Source organism: Diorhabda carinulata, chromosome 11, assembly GCF_026250575.1.
Source record: "Diorhabda carinulata isolate Delta chromosome 11, icDioCari1.1, whole genome shotgun sequence".
In the NCBI taxonomy this organism is placed as follows: Eukaryota; Metazoa; Arthropoda; class Insecta; order Coleoptera; family Chrysomelidae; genus Diorhabda; species Diorhabda carinulata.
In genome coordinates this window covers 5129257-5143324 of record NC_079470.1, presented here as the reverse complement: position 1 = coordinate 5143324, position 14068 = coordinate 5129257, and the positions used below count along the sequence as shown (strand labels likewise).

The 14068-nt window shown below is 32.6% G+C and overlaps 1 protein-coding gene across 1 annotated transcript in view; it reads left to right on the top strand.

Annotated features, from left to right (window-relative positions):
• Positions 1–12714, top strand: part of LOC130899551 (adenylate kinase isoenzyme 5) — a 40841-nt gene extending 28127 nt beyond the window's left edge. Inside the window, exons 6-9 of the mRNA XM_057809562.1 lie at positions 3334–3486; positions 4695–5141; positions 10467–10631; positions 12263–12714. Of these exons, the coding sequence (XP_057665545.1) occupies positions 3334–3486; positions 4695–5141; positions 10467–10631; positions 12263–12586 (1089 nt within the window). The 3' untranslated portion in view covers positions 12587–12714. The remainder of the gene's footprint in view (positions 1–3333; positions 3487–4694; positions 5142–10466; positions 10632–12262) is intronic.
• The last annotated feature ends 1354 nt before the right edge of the window (positions 12715–14068 follow it).

Here is a 14068-nt window from a genome sequence, read left to right as displayed (position 1 = left end):
AATGAACATGGAAAAAAATGGTCATCGACCTGCGAAGACCATAGCAGACATAGTAGGCATTTCAAAAAGTCCCTTCCAATAGAGAATTCTGTGTATACCTGGATGTCCTTGACGAATCTGTGATTTGGGCACTACAATTTTCCTTTACATAATTCAATTCTTCTTTAAAGCTGAAATATTGTTATGGTTCTATGGGAAGTTCATTGACTTTATCCGGAAATCCCAAAGGATCTTCTTTTGTGACATTACTGCAATTTCCAAAATTTCTTTTTGTTAATATTTCAAATCAAATGGATCGCAATCTCGACTAAGAAGATGTGCTAAGGGTATTTTTGTGTCTTTGCTATGGTACAATATTAAATATTATGCACTTATGCAGCTTTCTTGAAGATTGTTTCAAGTAATTCATAGTCCGATTCCATCCTTTACCATAAGAAACTTCTTAAATCCAAACTGTGTACTTTTACAATCTGTGGATAATTTTGTTCCGGTTTGGTTAAAGCTGTTGCCCCATAGGCTACTGGTTGTCCTTCTTGAAGGAGAGCGGAAGTTTTTTTTGACTTGACCCTTAATGTGACAGGTTTTTTTACATCATATAGTTTCAATACTTCGCACAACTTGTACTAGTAGTTTTTGTAGATCTGTTTTATTCATTTGTGTGTTCATCTTTAGGATCTATTCCTTCTGCTGCTGAAGCCATGTTCCTCAGGAATTGTGTTCATTCCGATTCAAACACTCATTTATTTTTATTAAGTTTGAAGTCTCATTTCTTGAATTTTTTTTTGTAGTTTTGTTCTAATTTTTGCTGATATTAAAATGCCATCGATTTTAAAGAATATGGGGTAGCAAAAGTTAATATTTTTTGAGTTCCTTTTGAAATTTTAATCTGGCAGAATCCTTTTGTGCAATCTAATAAATCAAATAATTTATAACTTTTAATATCAGCTGAAATTTCTGGTTCTGATCCTGGGTACGTCTTTGAAGTATCAACGAATCACAAGGATAGTTGTTTTTTTCTTAGTCTTGATTGCTTTGCAGTTAGAATTGAGTTTTTGTTTTCTTAAATGAAATAAACATAAAAAAATTGTTGTAAATTGCGTATATAAACTAGTCACGTGAAACAATCTTTTGAGACTAAATATAAACGCGAAACGAGGTTTCACAACTTAATTTTATTATGACTAGTCCAAAAATACTTCAAGAAAAATAATAAGAGAAAAAATTACCATAAAAACCGGAATTTCACGATTAAATTAATATTACAAAATTGCGTGCTCGTGGAAATACGATCTGCATCGGTATTTATTGTCCAACAAGATTTGTTCTATTTCTTTTCATTCCACATAATTGCTTTCTGTCTTTAGGAAATACGAGTAGTTTTTCCGAACCATTTCCGGTCAGAATTACCGCCTAAACGAAATGTTTAAGCAATAAACATATTAATACAGTGTCGTATTAACCTAATGTGATGATTTAAAATTAAATTATGTCGTTATTAGTTTCTTTATACGATTCATAACCGCCATTAATATCTATCTTAACGTAGGTCGTTTCTTAATTCTTTTTCCCGCATTTCTGCTATATCTTCTAGGCCCTTCTTCAACTTTTTCTTGGTCTTCATCTTCTTCCCTTATAACTTCAGTTTAATGCGAATTGGTATAGTTTTTAGAGATATTGAAAGTTTTGTTTTCTACAAACTACAATTTAAGAAAAAACATATTGGGTTCGATCATAGACATCACAGTACACAAAATTGTTGACGCATGTGACAGATGACTTACATAGAATCATAGACAGATGGGTATATAAAACATATAGTACTCAAAATGGTGGTTTGTTATACACGTAACAGATGTCGCTGGTGACAGTAGATAGAAAACATTCAAGGTAGCGATTGCTCCTGATGACAGTTGACGTACAAGATGTCGTACACTTCTTACTACTTATAACTTACTTCCGTTCCAAAATTGGATTAGCTATATCTGAAGAAGAGGTTTATGCGTTCAAATCACATATTTTGGAGGTTATTTTGAAAAACAATAAATCCATATTTAATTATAAATATTTGTTTGTATTTGTCGATGTCAAAACTGGTTGATGATACACGTAATAGATGGCAAAATACTTATAGTAAAATCATGAAAATTTCTACGTTTGGGTTTTCGGATACGATATTTCTAAATAAAATATTTTCAAAGATGGCCGATTTCCGGTTCTACCGGAAGTCGACTGTAACTTTGTTATTTTAAATAGAACACCCTATATATTAATACATTTTTAAAATTTAAATGAAATTTTAGGATACTCTTATCTGAAAACTTTTTTCGAAAAATACATACTTTTTGAGTTATTGATTATTTTGTAAAAAATTTGACCGTTGCAGACCCTTATAAATTATTTTTTTAGGATACCCTTAAAATTATAAAAATTATTTCTATTTCGTTGCGTTAAGAAAGGTCAGTCGTATTTGAATTTATGTTGAAAAATTTTTCATTTTATACAGGGTGTGTTTAAAAAGTGTTCAAAGTTTAACTTAATAAATATCAAATTTCTTCATTTTTTTAAATAGAACCACCCGGTTTTTTCTATTTTGATGCATTTAAGGGGTAAAAAATAAGGCAAATTTATGCATAATTTCCCATACCTAAACCTTACCGTTATCAAGATATTAAATGTTTTCTGTAAATTTTTAGAAATGCTGGTGTGATCTAATATCTGGATAACAGTAAGGTTCAGGTATAGAAAAGTATACATGAATTTGCCTTATTTTTCACATTTAAATAAAAAAAATCGGGTGGTGGTATTTAAAAAAATGAAGAAATTCGATATTTATGAAGTGAAATTTTGAACTCTTTTCATACACACCCTGTATAAAATGAAAAATTTTTCAACATAGATTCAAATACGTTCGACCTTGCTAAAACCAACTGAACAGTAATAATTTTCATATCTTTAAGGGTATTCTCGTGAAAAAATAATTTATAAGCGCCTGCAACTGTCAAATTTTTTACAAAAAAATTAATAACTCAAAAAGTATGCATTTTTCGAAAAAAGTTTTTAGACAAAAGTATACTTAAATTTTTCGTAAATTTCAAAAATCAATTAATATACAGGGTGTTCTATTTAAAATAACAAAGTTACAGTCGACTTCTGTTAGAAAACCGAAACGTAGAAATTTTAATGATTCTACTATAAATATTTTGCCATATACAGATTGTTTTAACTCGTCTTGGGACACCCTGTATTTCCTAAATCACTTTTTATAAGAATGGTACAAGAAAATTCACGCTATAGCTTTTGTAATATAGCAACAAAATAAATGAATTCTTTCAGATAAACGGTGAAAGAGTTCCAGCGGAAGTTTACCAAGACTTCAAGGCTGCTATAATACGAATCCTAGGAATGCAGGATAATCCTCCGTTGTTCGCTAATGGAAAAGTAGCTCCTGTACCTGACGATGTTGTAACAAGTGAACTTCCATTAGTGGTAAGTCATTTTAATGAAAAAACGTTTACCTACAGGGTGGCGCAATAGAACGTGCATATTGCATCGTCTTTTTTCGCGAGAAGTAAACCGTGCGTGGGCTATGAGTCGCTTCGACGGAAAGCGTCGCCATTTTTGTGATCGCACGTCTTGACAAAACGACTGTATCGTTCAAAATATAGATTAAGACACGTCAATGAAGTTCCTAGTGCAAATTTAATTGAAATATGGGCTAAGCGTTTTGAAGAGACCACCACTAGCAAAAGGTCGTCCAAGGACGTCTAGCAGCACAGACGATATTCATAGGATGAAGAAGTCAGTACGAGAAAACCCGCATGTGTCTACCAGGAAGCGATCGACTGCTTTAAACTTGTCTTGACGAAGTTTACATCGAATTTTGAAGTTGGAACTTCAACTGCATCCTTATAAGCTCCAGTTAACACAGAAATTAAAATATACCGACTTAGACTTGGACAATTTTCCACTTTTGATAAAATCCTTTCTTCAGATGAGCTTCATTTTTATTTAAATTGGTTCGTAAATTGTCAAAATTGTCGTTATTGGACCGAAAAAAATCCAAAAATGAAACATTAATAACCATTACGTAGTTCGAAAGTTATGGTATAGGGAGGAATATCAAGCGAAGGGATTATATGCCCTTTGAAGATTCGCGAGGACGAAACACCGACCGCTATGTTGCGATGTTAGAAGGATATTTGACTCCAGAACTTGCGAAATCAAGAATAACGAATACGAAAACTTGGTTCCAACAAAAGTGTCACACATTAAATGACTCTATGACGGCTGTGATTCAGATGTTCCTGCAAGACTAATTTCCAAAAGAGGTTATACCCCTTGGTCCTCACGTAGCCCTGACATGATTTTTTTTGTTGCGACACCTCAAATAGAATATACATAAACAATCCGAGGGATATTAGTCAGCTAAAGGAAAATTTCCACCAGGAAATGACAACAATCACTCCAGATTTATTTACAAGAGTTTTCACAAATCTGCGCTGAGTTTAGAGGAGTTCCGTCTTCGATATAACCGTCATTTAGATGATGTTATCTTAGAAAAATAAACTTCATTCAATTATCTAATTACATATCTTTAATTTTAAAAATACCTTACGTATTCATTTTTTAAGCTTGTACTTAATAAACGCACGTTCTGCGACATCCTGTATATAATACTTTCACGTATTTTCCAGCCTGATGGGTCGTCTACTCGTATAACATCAACACCCACAGCAGAAAGATCTCAATTAATACCGGACCGGCCGAAAACTAGAGTGATTTCAGTTAATCCCACTATACCAAACTTCAGATCACCCACGAAAGCTTATCCGTTGGTATTATGGGTGATCGGTGGTCCTGGTAGCAACAAAGCGGTGTTGTGTCAAAACGTCTCTAGTGAAACCGGATGGCAGCATGCCAGTCTTGGAAGAATACTGAGATCTATTGCAGATCAACCGGACGCGAAAAAAAATAAAGAAATAGCGAAATTGAAGGAATGTATCAGTAACGGGGAATTGGCGCCGGAGAATTTCGTTTCGAAACAAGTGGAGAAAATAATGAACGAGAATATAGGAAAGGAAGGTTTGATTTTGGATGGATATCCGAGGGATATGGCGCAAATTGCCGAGTTTGAATCAAGGGTAAGTTTTTTTTTTAAACGTGGTATATGATAAAGAAAACTTTCCCAAAATCGTTATCGGAGATCTGAGTTGCTGTTTATCTTCTGCGCATTTTAGTGGTTTTCCTTCAGTATTTGTAGTTAATATATAATCAAATTTGTCAGTAGGTACCAACTCGTCAATCAAACTAACTAAAGCAATAAATTGTACTCAGTGAATAAGAAATTTTCATGACGAGAAAAAGAAGTTTCTACTTTATCAATTCATCATATTGAGGCTACTAAAATCATTTTTCTAGTACAGTCAAACTGTTCAAACCATGTACGATAATACTCACCCTTACGTGGCTCGTTGTGATCAGAATTTTGTCCAGATCTTAATTCAATTGGACATGTTTGGAACATGTTTATTAGAATGATATAGAACAGAGAAAAATCAAGCGCAATTAGTAGCTGCTCTAAGTAAACTTTAGGATGATCGTCATTAGATTACAAGGTGTGGGTATTAGATAACGAAACTGGTTATATAAACTATTTTAAACCGATCAAAAACACGTAGACGCGAAATACATTCATTTCCATACACTTATTTCAATAAATTATTAGTTTCAATGCAGTTTTTTTTTAATAAAAGAAACAAAACAGCCTTTATATAAACGAAGGCCACAACTACACTGGTTTGTCTACAGACATGGTAGACATTGCATTCAAAAGAGTAGGTTTCACGTTAAATAACTGACATTTGGCGCGTGCGTACTTTTTCTGTACCAGCGGTAGTCTTTTTACTTATTAGACACACCTCGTATGTTATCTGAGCTTGGGAATGAATTGAATGTTGTTAAACGAGAAATTAATCGCTAATACTGAAATCATATAAATTGCTGTAAGATATCGGCGTGGATAGAAAAAGAAAATGTTTAGAAAACATTTTTGGATTCACGAACATTCTAGTATTTCAACGATTCACCCTATAGAGTTGCCTAAATAGAAACTTATTTTTCATTTGTCTACCTTTGGGTTCGAGAGAAAATAAATGAGAAATTTGGTTGAAATTTTGTTCGTTGCCGAAATTTTGCCGTTTTATACCTGTTTTTAAAAAATAAGTGAGATTTTTTGACATAAATTAATTAAAAAAAACCGACTGATTGTGTAAATAAAAATCTGATTTTTATCTTTACATTGTGGATGAACTTACGGAAGAAATAACTGTCAAATTATGTTCAATATTTGATATTTATGATATTTTTTGAAAAAAAAAGTTGATACTTGAACAACTTTACAAAATTATTCGATTTTACTTCGAAAAATCAATGATCAAATCTTATAATTAAACGACAATTTTTATGGCGTTCATTCGAGTATGTCATAAGTCAAATTGTGGATAGATTCCATGTCATATACTACGAGTGGTGCGTTCCACTTAACACTTAACGACACTGACGTTCACCATCAAGGTCTTTCCCAATCCACTTTTCCCAGAGCGTAAAAATTGTGAACCTAAGTGAAATGGATTACGAAGCGTTTCGAACATTGTGGTAAATAATAACAAATGGCAATAGAGAAAAGAATCGAAAGCTTTAAGAGGTTATATTACAACAAATGATGAGATCTGAGATAGATTCTTACAGTTGCAATCTTTGTTGTTTTGAGACATTAGTGACGTTTTCGCCGAGACTTGCACTGGATGTTAAACTAATCTGTTATGAAGCGTAGTTTTTTTGGTCAAAGATAATGTAAAATCCGCGGAAATTTATCGAGAAATTCGACAACGAGTGTCTCTCCTCTCTACTCGAGTGTTCCGTTTTCCGAAAAGATTGAGAAGTGGAGGAAAACTTGTCATTAGTACGGTGCCTCAAACCAAGTACTGTACGCGATATTTCTAAAGAATTGAGCATCAGCGTGGGTAGTTTTCAGTAAATAATCCATGACGGGCTCGGTTACTGCAAAATTTCAGACATATAGGTACCAAGGCTTCTGAAGTTTGTATTACGAAGTTTGTCGAGTATCCTGCAGCGGTATGAAGTGGAGAAAGAAAAACCAAAGCGCGTCAGTTAATGTTAACATTACATTGTCAGTAGGAAAGGTGTTGTGTAGAGTGTTTTGGGACATGTTCTCACTGAACAACGAACTGCTAACATTGAGTATTACACTAATTTCTTAAAAACGACGACGAAACTCGTCTACAGATCAAAACGACGCGATATTCCAATCGGTAGCGCGATATTGCTGCAAGATAACACCAGACCGTATACAGCTCAGTTTAAGATGAAACGTTGACCGAATTGGGTTTATAAACACTCGAACACCCTCCTTATAGTCCTGATTTGTCACCAAGCGATTATTAATTATTTAGTTCATTGAAAAAGGCGGATTGCGATTCGAAGCTTGATGGTTTGGGGATGTTTTGAGGCGACTGGAGACCTGGTAAAAATTAAAGAGATAAGAGAAATGTAGTTGTTTCTAGACAGCGATTTATCGGCTGAAAATTTATCTTCCAGCAAGACAAAGATCCCAAGCATTTTTTGAATCTGTGGAAAGATTATTTGGAAGAATTGGAAAGGCAGAAAGTACTGAAATGGCCGTCACAGTCACCCGATTTTAATCCGATTGAAATATCTTAAAAAACGAATGGAATCAAATAGACGACGATTATTTGTAGAAATAACTATATTGTTATAAAATATTAATATCGAAATCAATCGTATTATTTTTATTTGTTGTGTAACACGAAAACTACTGGGTATACAAAAACGTTTCACCGATAATCTACATTCAAAAAGCCACTATCTAGTAAATAATTCTTTACTGATTAATCTCACCGTATTTTTTAAAACACTATATTTAATAATCGGACACTTTTACTTTATATTTCACCTTATAATTACTAAGTTTGCCACTTATTCACTGTTTAATAAAAAACGTACAAATAATTGTTTATATCTTGCAACCGACCAGCGGTTTTGCTTATAATTGTTGTATACAGAGTGAGTTTTATGTATGGAACGCCGCAATTATCTCGAAAACGGTATTATAGTGGTATTTATATTGTTGTCAGATCTTATATTTTTTAGAAATTCTCAAGAAATACTTATTTTCCAATAATGATCCCTATACCTAAATGACATAATTCCGGAGTTTAGCTACATTTGTGTTGTCTCAGCCGAAATTAAAATAATAAATTTTGGTGGCTATGACAGCTACAATAACAAGTTTGACGTTTCAACGAATTATTATTGTTTAAGTTTATTGAAAATCACAATGGATCGTCTATCTGAAAAAAGAACGAATTGATATTTTAATCATATTAGGATATGGTAACAAGCGTAGAAGTCGACAAGAAACGTGTAATATCTTTAATAATTTATATCCTAACCGAAATCCCATAATCAAATTTACTGTTAAGTAAATTAGTAAGAAAGTTTAACTGGTTCAGTTTAAGATTTATCCAAATCAGTGCGCAGAAAAACTGCATCAACTGAAAACAAATCTTTGAATGTTTGTGTCCTGTTAGAAGATGTTCCACACTTTAGTACTAGACAAATATCAAAGCAACTTGATATTTCGCGTTAATAAATTCCATCTATACAAAGTAAAGTTGGTTCAAGTATTGTCAGATGACGATTTTGATAGACGTGAAGATTTTGCAAACCTAATTATGGAAAAATCAAATCAAACGATCCAAATTTTTCAAGTAATATTTTGCGACGAGTCCACTTTTTGTATTAATAGAGATATCAGGATCTACAAAAGTTCAAATTGATAAGACAATGTTGACGAAAAAACTAAACAGAAATTAGATATCTAGGAGAGAAAAATATTAAAAAGAATTTTTGAAGGAAAGTAGAGTTAGGATGTAATAGAAGATCAAACCATGAAATTTATACACTTTTCAATGAGGAACCAACCAAAGCGTTTAAAAGACAAAAATATTACAATAACTCGTATACCAAAAATCATTTATTTTGGTTCTAGTGTCAGGTTAAAACCCTTGGTTCCTGGAGTATATCGCCGCAGGATTACTTATTTCTTATCCTAGATAAAGTTTTCCTACATTCCTTCGCATTAATAATAGAAACTAATAACGCTTTTCCGATATAACGACTTTCGACAGATATCACATAATAAAATCCAGTAAAACTGTAATAGCTACGTTAAATATGTCATTGGAACGATATAATTATAAGTCTGGCTATCGTTTCTAGAAGGAAAATGAAAGAAAATACGATCGTTTTCCTTGGAACGTTCCCATCAAATATTCAATATATTTCCAAGGACAAAGACGACAAATATTGTAAGAATCCGTGGGAAAATATACGTTTTTTCTCATATTTTGAGGTTATATATGAAGGTATAATTAATTTTATTTCACACACAATGAATTGATGAAGATTGATTGGTGTTACTTCTTATTAGGAAACAATACGTGCCAGGTATAACAAAATATTCTTGGAAAGTTAATTATTATGTAGAATAAAAACAAGTCTGGATTGAAATATCAATAATTTGTACTTTCATACCTATTCTCATTTATTCGAACTATTTCTAATGAATTTATATGCATTGTTAGTTACTTACTCAATTCATTTACACACTTACACTAGTCACTACTGATATAATTAGAGATTCACACCTAATTTATCCAAATTACTTTTCACTGTTCTCGTTTCGTTCACTTTGAATTATATGACTGCGTAGCTTATAAATAAACTAGTATTTATGACCAAAAAGAATTTCTCAATAATTCTAAAAAGTTAACTAACAAATAAAAAGCATTTTCTATAAACTAGTTTAAAAAAATATAGACAATTTGTCGCTGTGATAAAAACAACATCAGACGAATTCCGAAAACTTTTGCACCCGACGCGTTCACCAAATTTTAGATTTTTCCATTAACTAATTAGGTCCAGCTTCACGGTTCATGTCAAGGACGAATTCGTAACACTATTACTTAAAGTTTAATAAAATTTTTGAATATAAACTTTGGTTCTCGACTTGAAAACAAATAAATGATATTTTGGAATGGCATGGCAATTGTATTACTTAATCGGGATAAACTATGGTGTAGAAATTTCAACTTCCTTCTTCATAATCGAAGGTTAATCTGGTCATTTCAACGTATCAACCATTTTTTATCCTTGTACCATAAGCAAAAAACTTTTCATTTTATAACTTCAAGGTGAATTTTCCGTACGGATGATTATGTTAGAAATCATATCAGGAATTGCTTACTTATAGGAGTAACATTCTATTACAAATACACCTTTATAACAATCCAAGATATCCTGGCTGTATTGAAACATTACTGCTAAACAACAACAATTATAACTTTATAATTTTTTTTTTTCAGTATAAACAAAAACCGGCAGTCATTCTATTGGACTGTTCCAAACTTCAATTGGGAAGAGGTCGATTGGATGACAGTGTAACAGCTTTTAGAAGAAGATTGGAAATTTTTAGACAATCTTCTTTGCCAATGTTACGTGCAATGGATAGTATTGGAAGATTGACAATAGTAAGTTTATAATTTTTCACAACGTACTCGTCATGTTTTAAAAAATTATTTTCAGTGTTGCATAACATAGTGTATGGACTCCTATACCAGTAACAGTTGAGCACTAAAATCTATTTATTGAAGAAAAATAGTAAACCAAAACACACTCTGTATAAATTAATCTGAATCTGACTGACACTAACTAACACTGATTAACACTGACTGACACCGACTGACACCGACTGACACCGACTGACACCGACTGACACCGACTGACACCGACTGACACCGACTGACACCGACTGTCATCGACTGACACCGACTGACACCGACTGACACTGCTAATTTCTAACTCCTACTCTGCTAAGGTTATCTTCCTCTTCTTTTAACCATTTTATCCTAGAACTACCGCGTCTTTTTCGACCACAAGGATCCCATTGCACCATATTGTATGCTATAGAATTTGTTGTGTTATTGTTTCAGTTGAGTACATCATTACTAGTGCAATCATCTATCTCCTTCGTTATTAATATTTTCTCTTTGACATTGCTTCCTTTTTTCTTCTTCTTCATCTTCTTTATCATCTTCTTCTTCATCTTCTTCTTCATCTTCTTCATCTTCTCCTTCATCTTCTTCTTCATCTTCTTCTCCATCTTATTCTTCATCTTCTTCTTCATCTTCTTCTTCATCTTCTTCTTCATCTTCTTCTCCATCTTCTTCTTCATCTTCTTCTTAATTTTCTTCTTCATCTTCTTCTTCTTAATCTTCTTCTTCATCTTCTTCTTCTTAATCTTCTTCTCAATCTTCTTTCCCAACTTCTTCTTCATCTTCTTCTTCTTCGTCTTCTTCTTCATCTTCTTCTCCTTTCTAACATGGATGACCATATGCCTGTTCATTTCCAGCAAGTCTTCTCCAGAAAACGAAGTCCATCATCTTCGGCAACGTTTAAGTGGACCTCCATGCGGTCTTTTTCCTTCTGAGTTGCTCATTTTTGCATTACTACTGTCTTCTATTATTTTTATATGTTTGTTAAGAAATTTTCTGTTTCATACGGCTTCTTATATCTTATATTCTACATTACTGTTTAATATCACTATTCCGCGTTCTTTCTTGTAGAGTTTCGCCCTTGTTTTTTCCATTTCGACTCCTCTAGCCGTCTATAGTGTCCTGCTAGTATCTGATTTTGTTTCTGCTGCGTTTTTACTTCGTTAAAAAGATTTCCATGATTACGCATTTCCGTTTCCGGGTCTTTAAAATGATTCGCTTGTTCGATTATTATCGAATCGATTTCAAACATAGATCGTATCGGTTGTTTGGACTTCACCAGGTAATTGGTCTGCTCGGTGTTGATGAGTACGTTTAGTTGTATTGTTCGAGTGTTAAAGAAGCGTAGTAGCCTTTGGAGATGATCTTCAGTATCGGCAACAAGGACGGCATCGTCAGCTTAGCAAACAAATCTCATTAGTTTTGTTTTGTTTTCATTGAATAGTTTTTAAACCCATCCACTTTCCCTCTTTGACAATTGATTGCAATCATCTCATATCAAGCATCTTCATGGTGCTGTCCATTGATTAGTTAAGAGTCCATACGCAATTTTGGAATACCATGTAATTAATTGTTGTTAATCTATCGAACGTCAAATAATTCTTTAGGTAGATGGTGACACTGATGCATTACCAGTTCAGACCGATTTCAAAAACGTCGTCAAAGAACACATCGAATATCTAAAAACCCAATCACAAGAAACTGTTCAAAACGGCTACGTGTCCAATGGGAACGTATCGAACGGTCACGCGTTTTCGAATGGTCATTTACCAAACCAAGATACGCAGCTTGAGGATCTCGAAAACGAACCAATAGAAACGATAAGTAAAAGTGTGAGTAATGGTGTACATAACATGACTAACGGTCATGTAAAGACACACACAAACGGTTTCATGCCTAACGGGTTGACGGAAATCGAAGGACACATTTAAAATAATCTAAGAATACTTTTCAAATATAGAATTAATCAATTAGATTATTCAAAAGTAGATATTTCCATTCGTTATTAGATATTTCATACCATCTATTAAAAAAAAATTGAAATAGAAGATAGAAAATGCCTTGTTAAAATAAACAAGCTTTTTTTTTAATTAAATAGCCCTTTTCCTATTGATTGATTCAGATTTTTGTTAAGTAAAAACCATCAAAATGCAATAATCTGTTTTCCATCGTATATATTTTGGAATTCACACTGTATATTCGAAGAAAACTATTAATAATGACTAGTACTGTTTATTATTAACTACTATTTATTTACGTGAGAAAATATCAGAAACAGAAAATGTTTGTCTTTTGCCTCGAAATAGGCTTCAGTTTCAGCAATTGCTGAAAATTCATACTCCATGTCTTTATTCTCACTACACTGTCTACAATTTCATCGTCTTCATTCACCCTTGGTCTAAAGATCGCCATTTAAATTTACTAAATTTAAAGAAATTTATGAATTAAATAAATCTCACCAAACGACGCCGCTGCTTATCACAGACTGTCTGGCAGGAATATTTCGAAGAAATTGCGTACATACGCCTTCCGACAGCTTCGACTGTTTGACGGTTTTTTAGATTTTTACCGAATTTTATACGGGGGGTAAACATTATTTTTCATTTCTTAATTGGTATGAGTGCAGTGCGAATTTACGGAATATTGAGATTATAATAATGAATGGAACTATCTGTATGTAATTTATCGCACTTTTTTCTTTTGTAAATAACAAATAAATTTAAATAAAAATTCGAGAATAAATTTAATAAATAGATGTGGAATATACACAACCACTTATAAAATTTATTTTCCATCAGTTTAAAACAATGTGATAGTTTGAAAAACTAATTTTTTAAAATATTTTACAATATTATTTTAAGCCTCTAAGTATTTGGGGAAAACTACGATGTGCCTTAGGTATGAAGTTATGGAAATGAAATAAAATATTTTTATTACAAAATATATAAACGAAAAACATATTTCTAATCAATTATAATCATTTTTTATATTTCTATGCTACATTTTTTAAAATCGGAACCTGTTCTTTCTTAGATATAATTTGTGTAATCCATAACTGCGTAAGTGAATTAAAACTCAAATTTATCGAGATTTGAGGTTAGGTATTTTTGAATTTATTGACTCGGAACCGCGGTCTCAAATACAGGAAGGGTAACGGGGTGGACGTTGTAATCAAGAGATGGTGTCAAATTGCTGAACCTAATAATAATAGTTATTATTTCAATTAGAAATTGTTATAAATAAAAAAAGTTAATACGTAATTTAACCGCTCCCTAGCCACGTCCATCTGTAGATTGCAACGCCGCGCAATGGCTATTTTAAATACTTAAAATCCGAACAATAAGAGATCCATCCATATGGAAATTGGACTTGGTTTCCAGACCTGTAAATAAGACCGTGTCCAAAATCAATTT